Genomic DNA, 16,661 nt, shown 5'->3' with positions numbered 1-16,661 from the left:
GAATCTCCATCTTCTGTTCACCACCACCCAACCCTAACCCTAACTACCTATGTGTTAGTTCCCTTGGCCACTTACCTGCAGGAGTGATCCTCATCCTCACAGTCCCACCATCCACACTACCACACTGCTCTACATCTGAGAAAAGAGAAATACATTTGCAGTCAGTACAGAGTCATGGTTGTCTGTGTGTGTGTGGGGGGTGGGGTGGGGTGTGTGGGGGGGGGTCACTGTCTGGAGAAACACTTCAAATCAAACATCAGAGTCAGTTTGAATTCAGGAAGAGACAGTTTTGTCCTCTTACCCGTCTCTTAGCATTATGCTGACGCTGCTCGCAGACAGAGACTGTAACTCTATGACCTGTGCATCATAGTAAATTAGCCATCTGTCAGTGGGGTCATCGAGCTCCATGTCGGGGTGAACACCATCACTAACGTAGTGACCTAGGAGTGACTGTTAGTTAAAGCATCTTAATGCGCAGAGGTTATGAAGGTCAACTGATGGTTTACAAAAATGCTCCAACAGATAAACCAGTTCCACTTTACAGCTGCTCCGTTCCAACAAGGAGAGTGCAAACATATTTCTACCTCTGATGGACAGTAATGTATCAATAATGTGTTGGAGAACCTGATAAAGCACTACAGAAAGTGACAGCGTGACTTTAGTGTCTAATCACCTTGCCTTGTTGTGCCCTGGAGCCTGAGTGACTGATGATGCTCACCAGGCTGTACCATCCGTCACCCTGAGGAGAAATACAGTCAGCAACACACACACATACAACAGCAGTACACACAGACCACATATTTACTTTGTATTTGAACTAAGGTGATGTGTGTTGTGTTTCTTACCTGTCTGGAGGTCACAACCAGCTCTCTGAAAAGTTGGACTGGATACTGTAGCTTCTCCAGCTGCAGGAATGAGGTGTAGTGGAAACGCTTTGGCTGCAGCATCAGAACCCTGTAGACATAAAGTAAACACAAGAAGAAGAAAAGACATGAGAATGAGGAGATGAAGGAACAAGTTAAGTATGTGTGTATATGTAGTTCAGCAGGTCTTTTAAGGTCAGTGGACCACAGCTGGATATGATGTCACTCACCTTGGCAGTGTTACGAAGGTGGACTGCTGGCCAGATGTTTTGGCTCCGCAGTCGCACCTGAATTCCAATTCTGTCTCCAAACAACAGACAACGCGCTGTCACCAATATACTGCACAATAAAACATCAATGATGATGTCACTGAAGGAGGAGAGGTGCATACTGGAGCATCTCCTAGACTGAAGCTGAGAGTGGTTGTTGAAGTCCTCTTCTCTGGAAGACTTGGCTTCGTATCTGAACATTAATAAATGGTTCATAAAATTACAGCTGGAGAGGTCATGATGAGGTGTTATGATGTAAGGATTTAGCAGTGCAGCTCGGAGTAATAATATCGCAGACATTACGACTTAATGTGGAAATCTTTGACAATGTTTTTGTAGTTATGTATCATTGAAAATATGTGATGTAACATGGCATATATACATAAAAAAGACTGTATGAAAAGTGTGCTGGGCTATGTCATTATGTGTCATGTGTTTCTCTGTGTGCTTTTACCCCTCTTCCTGAACACTCACTGTCAATTAATTTATCCATCTCTAGTGTATGTGTGCCTGTGTGTGTGTGTGTGTGTGTGTGTGTGTGTGTATGTTTGCGTTCATTCAGTTATGAGCAGTGTGTGTGATTTGGTGATAGTACTGGGAGTGTTTGTATCCACCAAAATCGTAGGGCGGGTCCTGACAACGATACTGTATTTTATTGTTTGTTTTTTGCTCTCATTTATTACTTCAGTACCTATATTTTCGCTCTCTTGCTGTCTTTTATTTTTATTCTGGCAGATGTTAATTTATTTTACTTCTTGATGAGGGTTTTGTGAGAGTTTTGTTTGTGTGTGTTTTGTTGATATTACATTGATTGCGTGTGTTGTTTAGTTCTTTTATTAATCATTATTTATGATTTTTTTTAATTAATTTTAATGGGTTTTTTTGTGCCAGAGGAGCTCTTGAACACGACATGGTGCAAAGAGGTTAAGCTTCACATTTAAATATCAAATAAATAATTTTGAAGGTTAGATGTAAACGCCTGAGGATTTCTTCATTTGGTGCCATCAGGTCAGATGAAATGATTTGTGGCACCTTTCAATGACGAATGATTTTACTCATTTGTTGCCTCGTCCACTTTGTTCTTCCACTGCAACACAAAGTAATAACCACTGTAATATTTTAGCAATAATTTTGTTAACTGAGACAGATATTTCAGAGATAAAACAATAAAAGAAAAGAAATGAATCTCTGCACACCTGAGTATTGGTAGGTGCGTGGGAGGAAGGTGCGATCAGAAAAAGGAATAAAGCTCCTGCACACTGTCTCACTCACTGTTGTTTGTTTGATTAAGTTACTGCAATGTTTTTGGTATCTCTGACCATCATCAAGAGATAAAACAATACAAACTGTATAAAAATCTAAAACTAAACGTAAAGTTTATGACAAGCAATAAGCAAAATAAGTTGTTTCTGCTTTATTAGTCCCACAATGGGGAAATTTACATTATTGCAGCAGCAAAGTAGACAGGGAAAATGGAAGGGGAAAAAAGAATAAAGAACAATAAATAATAAGTAAGTAGAAAAGCAATAAAAACAATAGCAGTAAAAATATAGAAAAAGAATAGTAATAGTAACATTATGTATTAGAGTTATATTGGTGTTGAGTGATATCTGAATTTGATATTGTTATTGCACAGATTTAACATGGGAAAAAATACACATTGGACAGAAACAATGAGAAGTACTGACAACCTTTACTTACCACTACAATAATGTAACAACACTCACATTTTGACTAAAAGTCCCACATTTAAAATAAAAGTGAACAAAAAATTCAGCTAAATGTAAATGTAGAAAAAATGGTCCCTGTGAGTGATACAATTATTAGATTGTTAAAAAGTACCATTTTACTGTTAGGGTACTACTGTTAGGGTTTTTTAGTGCAATGTTAAGGGGTCAAAAAGCAGTGCAATAGCCCCACCTGTTGGTTAAAAGACGACCCTTTTGGCTGCCTGGTTGGTCAATAATTATTATAAATAAAGGCGTTTTCCATTTCTGCCAATGATAACAGCATTAACGCATGAAATGAGCACAGCTTTGTGTCACTAATTGAAAAAGTAAATGGCAATAAAATATAGAGTAAAAGCTTGTACTCTTGAGCCTGATGCTGGAAGGTTCCATTTGCAAATCGCATGTAAGAATAGGAAAACAATTAGTTAAACATATTGACTCGGTCGGTAATTGATTTATTGATTTATTTATATTGTTCAGTGCATCTTAAAAATACATTTAACTATACTGTATGTGAATCAGCGTTTTAAAACACGACAATATGTCCAATAGCGTCCCCTGTGTTTTCAACATAATGGTACAGTCCGTGGCAATATGGCGCTGGCCAGATATAGTAAATGTTGTCGGTCGTTACTGTACGAGTCCTCTAACGGAGTCATTTGTCGTGTTTTACAACCGGGCTGGATTGAACGTCGTGCAGGAGGTAAGATAAATAAAACTCGTAAAAAGGTGTCATGTGTGAAACGCGGGTGACTTATTTTTATTAACTAATTTACAGACTGCTAACAGAGGCTAAGTACATTAGCACATCTAGCAGGTCATGCCCGTGTGATGATGGGCATTACAGTCCCACCTCACCATGTTTACCTGTCTCTTTGCTTGCAGAATTAGCAACTGAATGGGGAAAGGTAACTAAATACATATACTCAAGTACTATACTGAAGAACAATGTTAAAGTACTTTTATTTTACTGTAATATTTCCATTTAAAACTACTTTATACTTCCACTTCTCAACATTTCAGAGGGAAATATTGCACTCTACCCCACTGTAGTATTTGGCAGTTGTAGTTACTTTCCAGATGAAGATTAAGTATCAAGTAAACAACATGGTAGGCTTCTAAATATCTAACACATAGTTACAGGGGTTAAAGCTCTCATGCTCCCTGTCTGATTTCAAGCATAGAGGAGTTTTAAATTATTCAGTAGATATTCCTTTATTATTCCCACGATAGGGAAAGTATTGCAGTAGCAAAGTGGACAGAAAAATAGAAGAGTGTCAATAAAAAATAATAAAGAACAATAGATAATGATTAGTAAGAACAAAAGCAATAAAAACAATTGTAGTAAAGAATAATAATACAATTATAACATTATATATCAGATAATGTACCTGAGTTTGATATTGTTATTGCACAGATTTTATGTGAGAAATCCACTTAAGAGACATTTCCCCCTCTAAACTTCCATGGTGTCATTTCAACAGCAACTTGATTCACAAAAAAGGATAAACTTTCCAAATTTTTGTAAAAAGATTGGAAATACAAACTGTGTATCAGACCGTCCCTCCCCCACCTCCCATTGATCATGTCACGACCCTTCAGATTTATCTGGTAGCCTTTTGGAGGGGCCTGACCCCAAGGTTGGGAATCACTGGACTAAGCTAGCTAACTGTATATAAAGTAGTTGGGATTTAATGGAGGTTTGCAAACCATCTTCTAGGGGCATTACCACCACCTACTGGGCTGGAGTGTGGGATAGTGGCAGAAAAATGTCTCTCTATCATTACTGTTACTCTTATTAATTAGTCCATGATGTCTTCCTCATTGGGATATTGTGTTTTTCACCACTTAGTAATGATATTAATTCCTTTCTTTCTTCATAATGGTTTACCCAGTGTTCACTACTTATTAATACTTTTTACCACACAATACTGACACACCTGGATTTTTGTTTTCTCTGCAGCGAAAAGGCATCTATTGTCAGAAGATGTTATCAAACTACAAGACTTTCAGCAGAGGAAGCTGGCCGTGGCTCACCTTGTCAGTGGATCGAAAGGTGAAGTATTTTTTGTCACTGGAACTAAGCTGGAGTTTTATATTACTTAATACAATACAGAGGCTTATGTTTTCTTCTTGTTTTTACAGGAAATTATATTGAGCTGTTCAGTGAGAAACTACAAAAGAATGAGCTGATATTGCGAGATGAGTTGAAACTTCTACTTCACTTGTGCCAATCTGCAGATGATATGATGATAGCCAAAGACGCCATGTATAGGTACATTACACCAAAAAACTGTTCCTATCCTCTCTGCTCGTCCTCTGACATTTAGAGACACAAGTGGGAAATAAATGACAAAAAATACAGTATGTCTTCATTGTGGCTTTGCTTGTCACCATGTGATACATTTCTGAGTTTCGTAGTGATGATCCTTTAATTTGCGCTCACAAGGTATCATGCAGAGAACCGGAATTTGGCATTTGGAGAGTTCAAGTTTGGTCCTGTCTTCATGAGACTGTGTTATGAGCTGGGTCTGGAGGAGATGGCTGCTGCTACTCTCACTGATGAGGTAAAACATTACATTACAGGACATGTTCACAGTGTTTCAAGTTTGTTTTAAAACATTAGTGAGGTGCTCAAATGAACACTGAAACATGTTTTTTTTCCACTGTTAACATTCCTCCTGTTCAGACTGACCATTAAGAAATCCTTGATAATGTACTTTAGGTCTGCAACTAATGCTCATTCATTTTATTATCAATTAATGTTTAAATTATATTCTCGACTAATTGATTAGTCCATTAAGTGTCAGAAAATTATGAAAAATTTCTATTTCTATTTCCCAAAGCTCAAGGTGACGTGCTCAAATGTCTTGTTTTGTCCTGACCAACAGTCCACAACCCAAAGAAATTCAGTTTACTAGCAGACAGGACTAAAGAAAACAGCAAATAGTCACATTTGAGAAGCTGAAGTCAGATAATTTGGATTTGTTTTCCTCAAAAAAATGACTCAAAAACAATTAATTGATTATGAAAACAGCTGTTGATTCATTTTATAGTTGGCAACTAATTGACTAATCATTGCAGCTCTAATTCACTTTCAATGTAACTGATGCGGGTTATTTGAAGCTATTATAGCATGCAAGTTAATCAAATCAAGTCGATTAACTCTGATGGCTGAAACCTCATATAAGCCAGCTGCATTTAGAGGAGATCTTCTAATGGAACAGGAGGAATGATTATAGTGAGCAAAGTCTGTTTCAGTGTTCATTTGAATGCTTTACTATGAAACATTGTGATCGGACTGTTGGCAATATGACAAGATGAGACTCATATTTTTGGACTCAAACATTTCCTCTCATTTCCCTGAACAGACTATGAAAGGATTTTTCAATGACGCCACATCCTTCAACATCGCCATAGACATGTTATTCACAAAAGGCTCTTATGAAAGTAAGTGACAGATTAACCTTCTAGTGTTGTGTTTCATCTGACATTATGGTAACGTGTGTATAATAAACTAAACTCTGACCACTGTAGATGCTCTGGAGGTGCTAAGAACCATGAGGAAACACGGTGTGCCATTCAATAAGGACACGCTGACCCTGGCATCTGGCACCTGCTATAAACTGGTAACTGTCAAATGAATGGATTATCTACATAGATTTGAATGAAATGTTGTATTACAGCACTGAGTTCATGTTTTAGTTGTTCACTGCGAAATGACGTCCTGTTTTATGTTGGTCAGAACACGCCGGAGTCCTACAGGATCTTCATAGCTCTCTTGGAGGAGGGTCAAACCAAGGGGAACTTTATCCCCCGACATGCTTTCTGCTTTGCTGTAGCATTGGCACTTCGACAGGTTAGTTATATATTTCTATACTCTTCACTCCTGCAAAAAGATGTGAGGAATATTAAAATATTACCAGTTGTCTGTTTTATCTTTCTTTCCTTTTGGTTCCAGAACGATGTTGAAAAAGCGCAGTCCTTGTATTCACAAATAATGAGTACAGATAGCAGATTATGCCAAAATTTGAAGGTAAGTTTGCATCATACAAATAAAGTGTACACATTTTTCTCCACTGTTTTTTCATGTTTTTTTTTCTTGTAATTTAGATTGTACTATTTGCAATGTCTGGAGCAGTGACAGACGCCATTTCCGTCCTCTCTGAAGCAATTGTGTCTAAAAGCCCTTCTTTCGTGAAGAAGCCTGAATTTTCTCAGGAGGTGGTGAGTTAAACATCTGACTGTTTGTTCTTTGCTATTGTGTGATCTTATACAAAGTCCTGTCAACTTGGCCATATTTTAATCAATGTTTTCTCAGGTTTTTTGGTAGTTCACACAGATTATAGAATCTTAAAAAAGTACCTGCTGTTCATGCTTTTGTTTTCTTCTATCTGCATTATTCTTAGCAGGTGTTTTCCTGCAGTAGACATGATTTATAGGCAACACAGAATAGCAGGGGGAGCACAGGTGGCTTAGTTCAATTAAATGTGAGCTTGAACACCAAAATAGATTATAATTGTTTTTAATGGTATTAGTTGCACCTGTGCTTTTCTTGCTGTGATGAGTCAAGATGTCCACCATGAAAAAGATCTAGCATTTAAAGTGGTTGCATTCTGGGGCATAAGTGTTCTACATTTCTGTACTATTTCTTACTACTTCATACAAAAAATAAAGATTTTAAAACATTTGGAAGTGAATGTTTGTCCCAAATTTCATGGAAATCGATCCAACCATAAAGGGGAACCTCACGGTGCCCAAAGTCCATAGGCTCCATCTTCTCAGGACTATGAATTTCTGCACACAGTTTCATGGCCACTCATCTAATAGTCATTGAGATATCTCAATCTGGGTCAAAGTGATGGGCAGACATAGCCACACTGCTAGAGGGGCTAACACTTTGCTGTGAATGAGTAACTAGTCAACTCAGTGACCTCTCATGACCTCTTCCACAGGTGGATTTGCTGCGTTTGCGAAGTGAGGACAAACCACAAAAGGCGAAAGTGGAGCAGATAGTTTCTCAGCTTGAGCATGCTGGTCAGGTGACTCAGCTGACCCTCGATGACATGTTGTGCTACACACCCACGGGGAAAAGGAAACCAGCACCAATGGTGGACCAGAGGAGGACTAGTCGAAGGACTCTGACACCACTACAGTCCACTCTGCTGTCAGAGTGAGGCAACCTGCCCTAACTCTTTCCCACAAAACTAGTGTCATATGGAGCTGGAAAGTGTTGGTCACTTAAACGCTGGCGGCTCTGGCTACAGTTGAACTCGTCCCAGTTATCTACCTCTCCTTAAAGACAAACTCATTCATCCCTCTACCGATTGGACTCCCTTTGTAGATGTCTCTATCCTGTTGCACAAGTTCACAGTATTAGTGTGGTAGGTACTTAAAGTAAGCAGAGAATGGCTTGTTTGAGAAAACACTATCTTAATTGGTATACATGTTCCTTTAAGGATCACATATGGATGACATGAATGATTTGGGAGAAATGTGTACATGAAAATGTAAATGATTAAAGCTGAAGAAGATATTTACAAAAAGATTCTGTCTTGCTTTGATATGCCTGGTTTCTGGTAACATACTGATATTCTGCTGTTTCTTGTATTTTAAAGGGGAATTCCTTTGGTTTAGTGTTGTACTTCAATAAATTTGGGGCACTCAAAAGATGATTTTTTTTTTTTTTTTTTTTAAATCACTGCAGCAGATATATCATGACCCTATGTTTTGTGAAGCTCCAAAAATACATGATACTACATTTCCCATGAAGCAACTCATTTTCTTGTATTTGAGTCTCCCTCACTGATAACTCTCCACATGCTCAGTTTGAATGGTTTTCCATTAAATGTGATGCATACGTTTGTAGTGTACATGCTGAGACAACACTGAGTACATCACTGTGACATCATCAGGGTTATTTCCTCAGACTTGACAAAATAAAATTAATGTAAACCAGTGTATTATTAACTTATTAAGTTGACAATCATGCACCTCATGCCACAGAGCAAGGCATCTTTTTTCATAGCGACTATTGAAAGATCCAAGTTTAAGTGATGGTCAGTATCCATGAAAAACACCTGAACTTAGATTTTGGTGGGCCGAAGCAATCAATCAAATTTTATTTGTATAGCACCTTTCATACAGACCGGTGTAGTTCAAAGTGTTTTATAGTTATTTAACTGACAAGCTGATGAGACGGAACAAATTACAAAATTAAAAGAGGGAAAAATAACAACAATAATGGGTAAACTTACCCTATAACAGTTGAAAATGTTTGTTAAAAGAATGGAAAAGTAATCAAATGTAATAAGTCACATTATTTTGATTTAGTAATGTTCTGGCAATTTTGTATTAAGAAGCACAAAGTCCTTCATTGTATTTATTGTTTATTCTGTCGCCTACAGAATTCCCATTACAGTAATCTAAATAGTTAGGTTACTTTTATTTCCAAAATAACTTTCCCAACCCTGATTATGAAGGTATCTTCTAATGGCCAATACCAACAAAGGAGAAACTGTTTCAACCACAAATATGTTGTAATGTGTTACACATAAGTTCAAAACTAATCATCCCGCCGACATATAAACAAACCCATGTAAACAAACCATGACGCGCATGAATCCTCTCCCATAATGCACCGCTCACATCGGCTGCGCAGCCAGGGTGGAGAACAAGGAGAGCCAGATATTAGTATACGGTTAACAAATAGTAGGAAAAGGAGCACAGCATCGTTTCTGTGTATTCATATCGTTACTACAGTGTTGGGGGGACGGATGCAGTGGTGATATCGACTCCTAAGCGGCAGCTGGTGGCAGCTAGCCGGGTTAGCTGGTAGAGACTGAGGCTGTGTGGATGAACTGCTGGCAACATCAGCCTACGCGAAAACACAAAGAAAAGATAAAATACTTTTTTTTTTAAGTTTAACTTACGTATAGTTTCATTTAGAAGGGACTAGTCGTGTCTTAATAAGATAGTTGTTAAGTTTCTTGAGGGCCAGCTAACTTAGCCACATCTGTAAATACTGGGTTAGCTTTAGCTAACTTTGCCTGAAAAACACAATGAGCTCTGAAGAGGCTGCAGCGTCCACTAAAGCCACCCCGGAGGATGATGGCATGACATGGTGGTACCGATGGCTCTGCAAAATAGCAGGGGTGCTGGGAGGAATATGTAAGTGGTTGTCAAAAGTTCATTTCTGGTGTTTTGTTTAATAAGAAAGTACTGTCAGTGTGCTGTTTAATGCCATGTAGTATAGTGTTATTTCACGTTGAAGCTGTGGCAGGCTGCTCGATACAGTTCAAATTGTTGACTCCTTAACTCTGTGTTACTTTAAGGATGAGAGCAGAAGAATGACAGTAAAGGCATGACATTACTATTAAGGAAAATATGTGACTGAAGTCATCTCCAGTTGCTCAACCAGGTTAGACAAAAGCTTTGTCACTGCCCATTGTCCCCACACTGCAGCAGCCACCGCCTGTTTGCCTGGCTCACACACTCCATAATATCTTATTATTCCCATATTAACCCTATGATATGATATGAACCCATCATGTCTACATAAGGTTCTTGAATCATTCCCTTAGGAGTCAGTGTGGGACAGATTTATTGCTTTTTAATGCTGGCTTTGCAGATTTCCAGCAGCAGCAGCAGCATTGCAGCCCTCCTGTGTCTCTCTCTCTCTATCCTTCAGAGTGACACCAGAGTCACAGTAGCTGTATCACATTAACCACCTGGGGCACTGCATATTCAATGGGCTCTGTATTATTAAGGAGGTTGGAAAGGAGCAGGGTATGCATGTATGGTAGTGTAGACAGCAGTCATGTTTACCGTCTCTTCCCATCTGTTTGCCAAGTTCAAAAGATCATACTAGGAACTTAAATGTGATGAAGTTTCTATATCGACAGCTGGTTCACACACGTGGGCAGTTTTAATATATATATTTTTAGGGCTGTGGTGAAATTTTGAGCTATGTGTCACCAGAAAATAAAGTAAAATGATCAATTATAAATAATAAGCATCAGTAAATAAAGACATTTTTGGACTTAGTATTATGAATTGAATATGAGGATGTAGACTCTTTCCTCCTCAGTCCTAAAACATCGCACACTTGCATGTGTTGGGAGTAGAGGTGCAACTTTTACTAGCAGTTTCTCACACCTGACATTTTGATGAGGTGTTAAATATGCAGCACCAATTTGCTCTTCTCTATGTGTTTGTGTAAGTGAGCTAGTGTGTTCATTTTCAGGGTAATGTCACCGTTATTAATCTTATTGAAAGTGCTTGTGTTTGACAAATCAGCCTGCTGTGGAAATAAGATATTTCCCTGTCATATATCTGTATTTCTTGGCTACAGATTCAGCATTTAAAGAGATTATTTCAGTAATTTCAACCTGAGCCTTATGTTTCCATTTTTTTCCAAAACAGATGATTATGTTGCACACACAGGACTGGTGGTAATTTCCAATAATAACCCCAAAAGCTGACAAATTACTATCATTATTATTAGTATTATTATTATTATTATTATTAGTAGTAGTAGTAGTAGTATTTTTAAATAAGCCATATAAACACAGCATCTTACAGTTTATATGGTTGAATACTAGGACTTATATGACTGGTAACATTGGTTGATTTACTGCAGTTGTGTTAATTACCTTAGCTAACACACTTCCAAAATGTGTGATGATGCCATATTGCATATTATTACAGAACCCACCCGCACCATTTTTCACAGCTGTTGCACAACCAGTGAACTCACAGTCAATGTATATTAGCCCATGATAGCTCAATATGCTTGTATACCTCACCTCATATTTTAGCACTTACAGCTGCAATGAGTAGTTGATTACTTGATTAGTTAATCGACAGAAAACTAATGGTTATCTATTTGAAGAAGAAGAAGAATCTCAATTATTATAGATTATGCTCTTCTTTGTCATATATTATAGTAAACTGAATATTTTTGGATTTTGGACTCCTGGTTGGACAAAACAAGACATTTAAAGACATTACCTTGTGCTTGCTCTAATGCCTATTTCTGAGTATTACTGACACAACAAATCATTGGTTGCAGCCCTAATAACAGTATACTTATATTTTCAGACAATGGATAATGATAGGTTCCTATTGGCTCTGTGTGTGCAGCAGTGCTTCCTGCAGCATGTAGTTATTAAAGATCTATAATGAAATAAGATATCAAACTTTCCACACAGTGAATCAAAGGCCATGGCAAAAGCTTAAAAATACTTTTAATTGAAATACTCATCTTTATCATTTAAGGAATCTGTCTGAAATGATCTTGTACATGGAAAAAATGTAGTCTGCTTTGATTTTGACACGGTGGTAATTTGTGTTTCAAATCTGAAATGGGGAAATTGATTTCCAAGCCGAGCCATGTTTCATAATAGCTCTTACATCTAAATATGAAAGCTGGGTTTCCGCATTTTAATCAGTGTTTTTTTTTCTCCAGATATTCTATTTCTTATGATATGGGCAATTTAAATAATGTGTTTCTCATGACAGACATTTATCAGTGTGCTTGTTGTACATTTGAGTCTACATGTGTTATGGAAATTCTCTCAAAGAGGCACAGAGTCGTTTCGAGTGTCTATTTGTCTTGCAGCAAGGAAACAAGCCATACACAGCGGTACAGAGTTATCTGACTAAACACATGAAGCAATAGTTCTTTTATAGTCTTAATATATGAAGCTGTGACAGGCGTCCCTTCGATAATACAATAATAATTTACGATATGCAGTCATACTATATTTCATAACGGGAAACACTAGCTGGTCCTGTGATGAAACATACATTTCGGTTGTTTTCCAATCCTGATGAGTAGAAGTTCATACAGAGTTCAAACAGTCCCAACAGAGTATAGGTGGTGCTTTTTTAACTGTCATATTATATATGCTGCATATTTTCCACATTGCTGATTTTATCACGCAAGCCGTCCGGAAAATGACTACAAGTGTTCATTTATATGCTTATTTAACACTATGTTTAAGATTTAGGGCCCCTTCTTGCAGACGGCACACAGAGGATGGCGGGCGTGGCACATGTGTCTTTGTTAGTTTCCCCCGGCGCAGCTAAATAGCAAATGCACTTGCACCAGTCTGTGCGCCTATGGGCGCTATGTTGGTCTCAAAATGAGGTGTGGTCAGGCGCATTGGTGGCGCGTTGCTATTTTAAGGCAGAGGAAAGAGATTGCGCTACTGACCAAAAAAACAGGTCCTTTTATATGAATGAAATGTGAGGTTAGCAGCTCATCAGCCAACTATCTTCTCAGCAAAAGTAACTCATGTTTTATTATTGAAACACATTGCTGGGTAAATGTGCTGTTATAATAGCAATCTGCCAATGTGACAGCGCTCCTGGATATAAAAGGGAATGGGAGATGACCCTCTGATTGGTTTACCGCGTGTTACGCCTAAAACACACCTATGATTAATGAGGGGACTTAAGTTCATCCCCTTTAGACCATGCGCCTGGCGCAGTGACCATTTATCCGCCGTTAAGATAGCAAAAGTGGATTTGGACACGCCCCAAAGGCACTTGCGCCACACCTTCGAGCCATGCAGAAATAGTCTCCCCCACTGAGATTGACTCTAACATTGTTTCTTTGATCTTAATCCTGCAGCCTGTGCCATCTCAGGAGTGTGGAACTGTGTCACTGTGAACCCTTTAAACATCGCTGCAGGAGTATGGATGGTGTAAGTCTTTAACACTGATTTACTTACTTTTATGTAGCATTTATTCACATTTTGTTATCTTATATTTTTATATGTTGCTGCTGGTATAAATGCACTATATAACTACTTGCCATTGTCAGAATACAGTCGCACAAAAATCAGATTATTTAATCTCGTGAATAAACCCACAAACGGCTATTCGTCAATTTTGTTGCTTGTTTCATTGGATTTGGCCTTGAACATGTATAGATTTTTTAAGAGACAGCTTCCTGGAAGGTGGCCAATCACAACAGAGTAGGCTCACAGGCAGAAGGGCCTTAAAGAGACTGGAGCTAAAACGGCCTGTTTCACACAGAGGCTGAACTGAGGGGGCTGCATAAATGGCCAGTAAAAAATAAATAAGGAGTTTCTTGAACTGTAAATTATGCAATGATGCTCCAGTAGATCCCCAGAGTATAAATATGGACCTAGAAAGCGCTTTATCATTCAGATTTCAAATTTTTGAATTCCATGAATATGCACTTGTATTACATTCCTATATACAGTATGGCATGTATTAGCTTACATCGATAGAGAGCAGCAAATACTCTACTTTAGTACATGCCCTAACAAATGATGATATTTTGTCATTTTTATTCTTTTAAGCAGACAGATTGTCCAGAGATCAGATTTTGCTGAACAAACATGGTATTGAATTTGTCCCATTCATTCATTTTAAGTCTTACAGGCACTGCATATGCATAATTAGGTGACTGTGCACAACTCTACAGAATAACAAAGGCTGAAGTCTTCATTTAAAAAGCCAGAATGACAGTTTTTGCTGTTTTTACAACTGTAAATATTTTATCACAAGTGTTCCCGCCCAGTTTGAATACCTTGAATGTCGACACGGTTCTTCTCCTAACCAGCTGCCTTTTTTTGGAAATTCCTCCAGTGATTTGAGCCAGAATTGTATTTGTGATAAAAGTGCACAGATTTGATTTACTCTTGCATTTGTGTCCTTTCTCCTCCTGTCTCAAGGTTGAACGCTTTTGTTCTGTTCCTATGCGAGGTCCCGTTCTGTTGCCAGTTCATAGAGTTTGCCAACGCTGTGGCCGCCCGTGCAGACAAATTCAAACCTTGGCAGAAATCTTTCTTCTACTGCGGGTGAGAAAAATACACACTTTGTCACTGGAGAGAGTCTGCTTCACTGTTTGAGAAATGTAATTTTTGCACAGAGAATTTTCAATGGTTATTAAAATTGCATAAGAGGTTGGACATATTTTGGGAATGTGGTTCATTTATCCACAGCATGCTTGTACTATAATATGATTTACTGACTTTTGTTTTTGTCTCTTGTCGGCTGCCCTTCGGTTGCTATTTTCAGGATGGCTCTCTTTCCCATTTTCTTGAGTTTCTCCTTTACAACCTTGTTTGGAAATGCCATCGCCTTTGCAACAGGAGTCCTGTACGGCCTTGCATCTTTAGGCAAAAAGTAAGACATCTGTCAGTTGTTAGCACCTTATTTTCACTATCCGTTTGAATAAAAGCTGTTCAACACAGACATTTTGTAATTACTTTTATCTCCCTATGCCTAACCCATAAAAACACTCCCAGATACCTAAATTAAATGCATTATGTCACATTATAATCAGTTAATAAGATTTTTGTTTTATGGCTTTAAGTCTTAACAAGTCTAATGAACCTCTTTATTCATACAAATTAACTTTTGACAAGGTGAGCCATGTAATAACCTTGCAATTAACATCTGTCATTCCTGCGTCTCCTTTGTTCCTACCTCTCCTCACCTCACTTCTCCCCTTGCCATAACTTTTTTTATTACCATCCCTCTCTTGCAATCTTTCTTCCTTCCTCTTTTTCCCCTCTTCCTTCCTTCTCTCTTTCAGGGGAGACGCCGTGACTTACGCCAGACTGCAGCATCAAAAACAAGGGGATGAAGAGAGGATGACAGGAACGATCGGGGCTCCGGAGTGAGGCGTCCACCGTCCCACCCTCAATCTACTTCCTCAATTTTCTTACTGAGGAATTTTTTCTCCCTATCCTCCGCCCACCCTACCTCTTCCTCCATTGCCCCTTTCGCTCTCTTCCATTTCCGTCACCAAATAACAACGTTACTGAGTTTATTTATTTAGTTAAACCGCTGCATTCTTGTTCACCTGACCTAATAGCATCTGAACTGACCGGCGTTGGATTGACTCCGTTATTTGGTACCTGGCGTGTAAATGGAAGCTGTCATTAAGACATGATACTTTAGATTGTATGGGTTTGTTTTTATGTTTTTAATCATGGATTGTATTTATTATATGTTTCCCTTTTGTTGTTTTGCTGCTGTTAGTTGTAAACCCCCTCTTTTTATTGTGAGGAAAAAGTTACATCTTTGTAGCCCGAGCCTTTCAGGAAACAAATAGAAAACAAAGACAAGGCTGAATGAATAGAAATTGTGATTGTAAAATGTACATATTTTGACTTCATGTCATTCACTTGGACTTTCAGGCTGTGATTCAGAGTTGTCTGGGAGTGAGGGAGTGCAGTGGGTAAAGAAAGGTCAAAGCATTAGGAACTTTCCCACTGAGGCCCCGTTCATGACCAAAAGTTCCAGGTAATGTGGAACCAGAGGAACTCATCTCAGGAACTAAAAACTCGGAACTAAATGTCCCTGTTGTTACAAACCAGTTTACGTCTCCATCGCATCTGTGGAGCCAAGTAGATCATGCAAATTAGACCCATGAGGAATTAAAAACATCATGGTAGCGCTTGAAATATAGCATTCACACATACGTAAAAATGACATAGATTTGTCTTGTTGTTCTTTGTATTTACTGCTATGTATGAGTTGGATGTAATGAGCAACAGTCATTTGGACCTTTGGGATTGGAAGGTAAAATAATCGTCTTAAAGCTTAATTTAGACCCTGTTCCCCCTGAGGAAACACAGGTAGAGGACTTCAAAGGACCTATAGAGGCAGGATTTGCAGGGATGATCAACACTGATTGGTCAAACACAGACAACATCATTCACAAAACAAGGAAGTAGCTAGTGTCCATATTAGGATGAGAAATAGACATTTTTCATTGTTTGTTAATGTTTAAAAGTAAAGTAAGGACTTTG

The 16,661-nt window shown here is 38.3% G+C and overlaps 2 protein-coding genes across 2 annotated transcripts; both read left to right on the top strand.

Annotated features, from left to right (window-relative positions):
- Positions 1–3,453: 3,453 nt before the first annotated feature.
- Positions 3,454–8,356, top strand: ptcd2 (pentatricopeptide repeat domain 2). Its single transcript, XM_053339735.1, has 10 exons — positions 3,454–3,565; positions 4,826–4,918; positions 5,008–5,137; positions 5,312–5,429; positions 6,234–6,312; positions 6,400–6,491; positions 6,608–6,721; positions 6,824–6,898; positions 6,976–7,089; positions 7,818–8,356. The coding sequence occupies exons 1-10, from the start codon at positions 3,457–3,459 to the stop codon at positions 8,037–8,039; spliced, it is 1,146 nt and encodes a 381-aa protein (XP_053195710.1). The 5' UTR covers positions 3,454–3,456; the 3' UTR covers positions 8,040–8,356.
- Positions 8,357–9,546: 1,190 nt separating this feature from the next.
- cacfd1 (calcium channel flower domain containing 1) lies at positions 9,547–16,185 on the top strand. The gene is made up of 5 exons (XM_053339736.1): positions 9,547–10,032; positions 13,502–13,574; positions 14,574–14,699; positions 14,920–15,027; positions 15,440–16,185. Exons 1-5 carry the CDS (start codon positions 9,924–9,926, stop codon positions 15,525–15,527), a joined length of 504 nt encoding a protein of 167 aa, XP_053195711.1. The 5' UTR covers positions 9,547–9,923; the 3' UTR covers positions 15,528–16,185.
- Positions 16,186–16,661: the final 476 nt, after the last annotated feature.

Source organism: Scomber japonicus, chromosome 19 (genome assembly GCF_027409825.1).
Source record: "Scomber japonicus isolate fScoJap1 chromosome 19, fScoJap1.pri, whole genome shotgun sequence".
NCBI lineage: Eukaryota > Metazoa > Chordata > Actinopteri > Scombriformes > Scombridae > Scomber > Scomber japonicus.
The sequence above is the reverse complement of the archived record's forward strand: the minus strand, read 5'-3'. Positions and strand labels throughout refer to the sequence as shown.

What these genes read in the sequence shown, in the direction of transcription:
- ptcd2 (XM_053339735.1), top strand. Translation starts at nt 3,457, where the DNA reads ATGGCGCTGGCCAGATATAGTAAATGTTGTCGGTCGTTACTGTACGAG. An exon ending in GATTGAACGTCGTGCAGGAG is followed by an intron (nt 3,566 to 4,825) that starts GTAAGATAAATA and finishes TTTTCTCTGCAG; the next exon opens with CGAAAAGGCATCTATTGTCA. An exon ending in CTGAATTTTCTCAGGAGGTG is followed by an intron (nt 7,090 to 7,817) that starts GTGAGTTAAACA and finishes CCTCTTCCACAG; the next exon opens with GTGGATTTGCTGCGTTTGCG.
- cacfd1 (XM_053339736.1), top strand. Translation starts at nt 9,924, where the DNA reads ATGAGCTCTGAAGAGGCTGCAGCGTCCACTAAAGCCACCCCGGAGGAT. An exon ending in AAATCTTTCTTCTACTGCGG is followed by an intron (nt 14,700 to 14,919) that starts GTGAGAAAAATA and finishes TGCTATTTTCAG; the next exon opens with GATGGCTCTCTTTCCCATTT. An exon ending in CTTGCATCTTTAGGCAAAAA is followed by an intron (nt 15,028 to 15,439) that starts GTAAGACATCTG and finishes TCTCTCTTTCAG; the next exon opens with GGGAGACGCCGTGACTTACG.